The 7,912-nt window shown below is 48.2% G+C and overlaps 2 protein-coding genes across 2 annotated transcripts; both read left to right on the forward strand.

Annotated features, from left to right (window-relative positions):
- Positions 1–4,006: 4,006 nt before the first annotated feature.
- On the forward strand, positions 4,007–4,699 carry LOC116268129 (uncharacterized). Its single transcript, XM_031649928.1, has one exon. It carries the CDS (start codon positions 4,007–4,009, stop codon positions 4,697–4,699), a length of 693 nt encoding a protein of 230 aa, XP_031505788.1.
- A 2,129-nt stretch (positions 4,700–6,828) lies between these two features.
- Positions 6,829–7,380, forward strand: LOC116268131 (serine/threonine-protein kinase ATG1b-like). Its single transcript, XM_031649929.1, has one exon. It carries the CDS (start codon positions 6,829–6,831, stop codon positions 7,378–7,380), a length of 552 nt encoding a protein of 183 aa, XP_031505789.1.
- The last annotated feature ends 532 nt before the right edge of the window (positions 7,381–7,912 follow it).

Raw genomic sequence — 7,912 nt, forward strand, 5'->3', positions numbered from 1 at the left:
ACAAACCAAAGTGTCGTGATTAATTTTGCTAAAAGTTCTGTTGGCATTGGTATATATATATACAATATAAACATAAATGCGCACCCGAATTCTACATTTGTAAAATAATGATTTAATTTTGCACACACGCAAGGCTCTCAATACCCACCTCCAATATCCCCCAATTTCAAAATCCCCCTGCATACTCCAACAACCGGCGGCGGCTTGCCCATTTTCCATTTCAAAATTTAAATTCGCATTATATAAAAATCAAATAACCAAGAATGTTTCTAACACAAGCACCAAAATGTATATTTCCGTCGTTTTTGCAAAGAGTATTGCGATTGGAGTCCGCCCCCGATAGGGCAGGGATGTTCTTCGGTGTTTTTGACCTGGTCGTTAAATTGGGGAAATAGCACGTGAATTCCACAGAATTCTCATGGCCTTAAATAGAATCTTTCGATTAAGATCAATAATTCAAAATTTTCGAAAATGAAAGCCGTCAGAAGCTCCCTCATTGAGAACATCAGACACATCCCTCCCCGCAGCAAACACTCCCTCCCCAAGACTTGCCCCAAAACCGTCCCCGTCGCCCAGCCCATCCCCACCAACGACTTCCGCACCCTCAGCGTGGAATGGATGTACCGAGCTCAGCGCAACCTGCAGTTCAGCAGGAGCACTCTCTTCATCGCCCTGGGCTTGCTGGACAAGCTGCTCCTCCAGGGTCTCGTCTTGACTCATGACAACTATGAGTTGGTGGCCGGCTCCATCCTATTGGCCTCCACCAAATTCAACGAAGTCTACCCCGTAACCATCCGCAAGCTGAACCTGCTCTCTGAGGAAGAGCACTCCCTCAACCAGTTCGTCTAAGCCGAAGCCGCCATCCTCCAGAACATCGAATTCACTGTTACCCTAGATCCAGTCTATTAGGAACTCGCAGAACTCGAGACCCAATACGAGGGAACCGAGGCAGAGAACGTGCAGGATCTCATCAAGATGGCAGTGATAAACAGAAATGAAACCTTCAAGCACGGCTCCACCTCTCTGCTGCAGGCCATCAGCAGCCTCACCCAGCAGGGCGGCCTCTTCGAGCGAAGCAACAACATCATGGGGGGAGAGATGCAGGAAATCCGCAAGGAATTGACCCGTCTGCGTTCCACCAGCCAGAAGAGGCTGGTGAGTCCAGGCAGGGCTTGATATGTCCACTTTTACTTGTAGGCACTGTTACCCTATGATTACCTCTGGTGCGGTCAGCCAATGGCATCCCACTAACAACTGAGTATAATCTATCATCAACCATGGGCAATCGAGAACAAAACCATCAGCCTGATAATTTCGAACGCATGCTCGCGGAAATGAGACGAGATCAGTCCAGAAGAGTCAGTGTTCACCCAGAAAAGGTAACCTATGTTCTACTCAGAAGTACCTGCTGCTAATGGTGGAAGAACTTGATCGGGTGAAGCTGCCAAGCAGACTCAAGCAGGCAGTGGCCGACACCCTCCGCTAAAAGCTCAGCGAAGTGGAGCTCATCTAGTGCATTTCCTGCATCAACGCCCTCAAGAACAACGAGTTCGACCCCACCACTGTGAGTAACCCACCAATAACCAAGAGCCCGCCATCTTCCGCGAGAAGCCAGAGTCCAAGAACGTGAAGGTGGTCTTCGGCTAGAACTTTTTGAAGAAGATCCTCAGAAACCTCCACATAAACGTTAACTTTCTTTAGAACGAAAAGCCAGAAGAGGAACCCCCCAGCGAGTAAACCTCGCCCAGCATCTCCCGCAAACACTCACACTCCAGCAACAGCGCCTCCAAGCACAAGCTGAACGACAACTAAATCAAGGACCGCCTCCGCAACATCGCAGCAGTCATGCGCAAGGAACTCAACCGCATCAGCCACCCCTTCGGAAAACTCAACAAGGCCTTCGCGGAGTTCATCGAGGAGCACTCCGGACAGTACCTGCCCGCCAGCAAAAAAGAAGAAGTCTATGAGAAAGCCATGCGGGGATTGATCATCGATTGGTGCACCTACCTGGAGAACTCCTGCCTCAGTCCCTACCGCAAGTGGATCATCAGCTACACGGGAATCGAAGAAGCGAAATACGCCAAGTGGCTGCGAGGAGTGGTGATTCAGGAAATTTGGGCAGTCAATAACGGATACCTATTCTCTATGCTGGCTACAGTGATACAAGAGAGAAAAGTACGCTTGAACATCGACGCAAAGCAACTCCAGTACAGCACTGCTCTCCTCACTCCTTCGCTCTTCCGCATCGACCCAAAACTGCAAATAGAGGGGCATTTCTTCGACTCCATATACGAGATGTCTGAGGTGGTGGCTCGGGTGCGTCCGGAGCAGATCCTGGGCCAGCTGTAGACGGTAAAGAAGCGCATCTGCACCGATATCGATAATTACCACCGGCTAGTATAGCGTGGAGAAGTGTTCGAAATCGACTCTGACAATATCCTCAGCATCGTCTCCTACATCCTGTGCAAAATCGCCAGCAAGATCGATGAGATACACACCCACCTCATCTTCCTCCGCATCGTCTACGGAGATACAGTCTACTATTCTCAGGGACTAGGCAGCTACATGCTCAGCACTGTCTTCGGTGCTTTCTAATTCTTGGAATCTCCTTAATTCCAAGCCCTCCTCACTGGCAGGCCCCCAGATGATGAAAAACCGGGAAAGGATAATAACCACTCTGAGACAAAGGGGACCCTGAGCCAAAAAGAGGAATTTTAGTCAAAGGGAGATCCAAGCGATGTACAGATGGGGTCACTCGTATTCACCAAAGAGGAATTCTGAGTGCTTGCTGCTGGCTGTTTGATCTGAACGGTTTTATATTGAATACGCATATATTGAATATCTGGGCCAATCCAATTATAATGTGAGTATTATACTAGTTCGATGCCTCTCCCTTCAAGCTTCCCCCAGTCTAAATATGAGAAACGGTTGATTGTTTGGTGAGAGGAGAGGTAGTTGTTGAACAAACAGCGTTAATTTGTCTCGTCGGTGTCCTCGAGAGCATCAAGCTCATCATGAAGATAAGGAGATTTCGCATGTTTTGTTGGTTTAGAAAGGATGAGAAGAGAAGGTAATGAAGTTTACAGGTAGGAAAACCAGATGGAAGATGGATTTGCCATAAACAAGCTTTTAAGCTGGCACCCATATCACCTTCATTTTCTTCATTTACGCTCATAATCATCTTATCAACCATCGCGTAGCGCATCATCGCCGCAAGACAGATAGTTATAAGCACACCAAGCCTTCCAAATCTAATGCTGTAATTCCCAATCCCACGCTTGATGCATCCAAAATCCTGAATATAATCTTATATCCCATATTATGTCTATCGATTCTACACAACTGCCCACCATTTTCTTTTTTCTCAAGCCCTTCAAAAACCGATTCCTTGGCTAAGCTCCAACCATCAAGGTACCATGGTGGTGAAATCTCTTTTGGTGCGAATAAAGTTGTACGTGTGAGGTGGTATAGGTGGTGGTGGGTGTCTATCGGATTTAATGCTTGTAAAATATTGATGAATTTGTTCTCGAATGACCTCGTGAAGGGCATGTTCGGTATCATGTCCAACAACTCATGGAGCTCGGGCAACGAGAAGGAGAACACCCTTCGCAGCAACCTAGAACGCTGCACCTACCCCGACGAGTACCCCCTGCAACACTTAGGACCAAGTGGATGATCGAAAAAGCAGCAAAACAGCTCTTTCACGTCTATCCCTTCTTCACTCCCGACATCCTCATGTTCAGTAATACTTGCTCGACTCAGCCGAAAATGGCCAACCGCGCAGATACATTGAGCTAAAAGGCATCCTGGAGATCGATATCAAAGGAAAGACTTGCAAAGTGGACTACAATATGATGTTACCTTTCGACTACCCTCGCTCACCTCCCTTCGTTCGCATTGTCAATCGCAATCCTGACTATTCAGTTGACCCCTTCTACCACAGTCTAAAATCAAAGTCAGATCCATCCTCCTACGTTCTCAACGAAAAACTGGTCTCCGTGAAGGGATGGCAGCCCTCCAGCAGTCTCGTAACTTCCTCATAACCAAGGTCAACGTGGTCATCGAGTGCTACGATATTTTCAAAAGCCGTTTTCCCTTCTCTAAACCCATCGCCGAAAACCCCACCTACAGCAACAACGCTTGGGATAACCTCTACAATAGCAAAAAGCCGACTAATAATAACACCGGCGGCTGGAACAATCCTCCTCCTGTGAATCCCAACGGCGGATGGGGAACCAACAACAATACCGGCTGGGGAGCCAACCAGCAGGCCAGCAGCTGGGGAAACAACAACAACAATACCGGTTGGGGAGGAAGCAATAACAACACGTGGGGCAGCAACAACAACAATACTGGCTGGAATGCGAATACAAATACTTGGGGAAACCAGTCTTCTAATAGCTCCTGGGGAAGCAACAACAATACATGGGGTGCCGCTGGAGGAGCCATTGGTGGAGCCATCGGCGGCATGGGCGGCATGGGTGGCATTATGGGAAGTTCCAACGTCACAAACACCATCGCTTCTGCGCAGAAACTGGTGGGAAAGCAAAAGCAAACTCTGCAGCAGATGAACGCACAATACCTAAAAGTCATTGACAAGGTGCAAGTGCTGGACGTCACCAAGCAGTCCCTGGAGTCAGAAGAAAGCTACCTGAGAACGGAAAACTTCGAAATGGCCAACTTCCTCAAGGAAAATTAGTCCTCCCAGATCTCCTCCATTACCTCCATCGTCAAGCCAAAAGATATCCTTTCCGAGCAGATCCTCGACCTTCTGAGCAGTATCAAGGCGAGAGAGGAATGCGTGTTGTTTTTGGAGGCAAAGTTCACCCAAGAGTAAGTGCCTTTAGAGGACTTCATGAAGCACTTGCGGAAGATAGAGGAGGCTAAATTTGAGGAGAAGGTGCTACTGCAGAAGTGCCTGAAGCGCACAAACGCCTGATCTTCCCTCTGATTAGTAAGTAGGCATCAAGCTGTATCAATTCTTCCACATACGCTCTCTTTGCTCACTTTCTTACCGTTACTGGTTGTAATCCAAATCCCCTTTTATTTATTTTATCTCCCACCCTCACTCTCCAATCCTTTCCAATCCAATCATTACAATCTCATGCAGGTGGGCTGGGGGTAAGGTTGGTTCTATTTATGCGTTGCAGTTAGTGGTGTTTATGATTAAGTGGATAAGATATGGTTGGGCCATCATTTAAATTAGACATATCATATGACCAAAGAGCTCCTCTTCACGATTGCCCTCTTGTGCGTGGCAAGCGCCAGCCTCAGTCGCAACCACGACTTCTGGTATACCGCTGGCAAGACCGCCGCCACCTCAGGCATTCCCTTCGGAGATACTGCTTGGGGATACTGCGACATGAAATGCACCTACCTCGAGCACTACTACCCAGGCCATGACTTCGTGGTCGTTACCTTCAGCGAGTCCACCTTCAAGCCCGACTTCGCCGCCTGCTACGTCTCAGCCACCGCCAACGGAGTCACCACCTACACCCCCTGGTACAAAGTCGCCAAGAACTCCTACTATGAGGACAACTGCGGAGGAGACAAGGAAGAAGATTACTACGCCCTCACCACCGGAGCCTCCCCCAAGTACAAGGTCAGCGGACCCATCCTCGGAGTCGGCATCGGCACAGAAATCGTCTACTGATGATCACCATCCAAAGAATTCAATATCACCCATCATCTCCCCCCACACTTCACTTACTTGCACCCCTAAGACTATTGATTTTTTACTTATTCCACAGAAATTTGACGAATTTGATGTCCAAAGTCAGGGTATCTGGATTAGCAGTTAGCAACATCATCATTCAACCATTTTGCGTCCTTTCGGAAGGAAGATGGATGCGGGATATCTGCTAGGGGAGTTGTTTGATTTGAGTATAATTGAGGCAACTGTATAATATTTGGTGCCTATGGAGAAGGACTACATCCGTTCCAAAAAATACACGCAGTAAGGGTACGGTGATATAGAGACGAGCTGGACAACTTGGACATCCCATACAAGTTCCGAGATTTCTGCCAGGAGGACTACGCAGACTACACCTCCTGCGTTCGCACGCACCCGCGCGTCTTCGAGAACAGCTTCATCTACTCCGTCCCCTTCAGCGAGGCCATCTCCAGCTGCAAAATACTACGCAAGAAGTGGCTCAAGTGCGAAGACTACCGCGAAAAGGAACTCTTTGAAGAAATGAAGAAAATCTACGACCTGCAGAAGGAACTTGTCTGACCAGAAAGCGCCACTCAACTTTATACACACACAGCACATATTCATCATATTATCCATAACCCATTAAACAGAGAAGTCACAACTTTAACTACGTCTTTTTTGAACTTTTTACTTCATTAACTTTTACCCCTTTTTCAGCTAACATTGAGAATAGTGTCATTCTTGTTGCAGTCTATAGTATAATTATGTTTAAAGTGACCCAGGAGAGCCTTGTAGGGGTGAAGATTAAGGACTACACGTTCCTTCGAATGATCGGGGAGGGCAACTACGGTCGAGTCTATGAGGTCTTCAACGAGAGCAAGCGCGAGTCAGCCGCCGCCAAGGTCATGCCCAAGGAGATCTTCAAGAAGACTCCCAAATTGATGGAACTGGTCAAGACAGAAATCCACGTACTCAAGGAGTGTAAGAACGACAACGTGGTACGCTACGTCGACAACTTCCTCACAGAACGCAGCGTGGTCATCGTCATGGAGTTTTGCTAGGGAGGGGAATTGCAGGAATATCTCAACCGCAAAGGCAGACTCACAGAGCCCTAGGCGACCGCCTTCCTCAAGCAGATTCTGAATGGATTCAAGGGGCTGCATGAGGTGGAGGCCATGCACAGAGATTTCAAGGCGGCCAATGTGCTGCTGCACCATAACGTCTGCAAGATCGCAGACCTTGGCTTCGCCAAACAGGTGAAAGAGGAGTCAATGACCACCACTGTGCTGGGAACTGGATTGACGATGGCTCCAGAAGTCCACCAGGAGAAGGCCTACGGGCGAAAGGCTGATATTTGGTCCGTAGGAGTGGTCTTCTACCAACTAATCTACGGCGATTATCCTTTTAAGGGCATGTCTGACTACGATATCATGCAGTGCATCAAAAATACGCGTCCCAACTACAGCAAAGTCAACATTTCGGATAAGGCGAGGGATTTCATCGACCGCTGTCTCACCGTAGATCCCAAGGCTCGCATCAGCTGGAAGGAAGTCTACAGCCACCCCCTCATCTTAGAGGAAGATAAGATCGTATACGGCATGACTTCCTCGATAAAACTGCTTGATAATCAGGAGTTCTATGGCCGTGACTCGTTTCCCCAGGAGGAGCTCAATAAAATAGAGAAGAAAGAGGAGATCAAGGAGGAGTGGACCAAAGGTGAGGAGTAGGCTGTTGCATAAAATAAATTGGAAGAATTGAGGGCGGAACGCGAGGAGAAAGGACGTGCTGACCAAGCAGTGAAGGAGTATCAAGCTGAATACCTTTCTCGGCGAAATGGCATCATGTTTATCTTCAAGGAAATGGTGCCGTGCATCCTCCGCGTCCACAAAAAGATCCACGCCAACCACGCAATCACTCTCTTCATCCTTTGCAAGCGCGCCTACCACGACATTTGCCTTTTTTAAAAGCGACTCCTAAAGGGTGAGAATTTTCTAGACCTGCCCAGCTACTTCGAGGAGTTCCGAAACAGCAAGCAGTACCAGGATATCCGCGAACTTGTGGAAAGCGACTGCGATCTCATCCAAATGCAGACCCAATAGTACTGCGCCATTCTTCCCAAATCCCTGAATGAGGCCACCCGGAAGGAAATGGATCTTGAGGTGATTGCCAATCCCAACTGGCTGCAATTCGTGGACTAGACTGTTGGAGGGTACGAGGACTAGCTGGTGGGAGACCTAGACAACACTCCAGCTTAGCTTA

Source organism: Nymphaea colorata, unplaced genomic scaffold (assembly GCF_008831285.2).
Source record: "Nymphaea colorata isolate Beijing-Zhang1983 unplaced genomic scaffold, ASM883128v2 scaffold0129, whole genome shotgun sequence".
Classification (NCBI taxonomy): domain Eukaryota; kingdom Viridiplantae; phylum Streptophyta; class Magnoliopsida; order Nymphaeales; family Nymphaeaceae; genus Nymphaea; species Nymphaea colorata.

What these genes read in the sequence shown, in the direction of transcription:
- LOC116268129 (XM_031649928.1), top strand. Translation starts at nt 4,007, where the DNA reads ATGGCAGCCCTCCAGCAGTCTCGTAACTTCCTCATAACCAAGGTCAAC.
- LOC116268131 (XM_031649929.1), top strand. Translation starts at nt 6,829, where the DNA reads ATGCACAGAGATTTCAAGGCGGCCAATGTGCTGCTGCACCATAACGTC.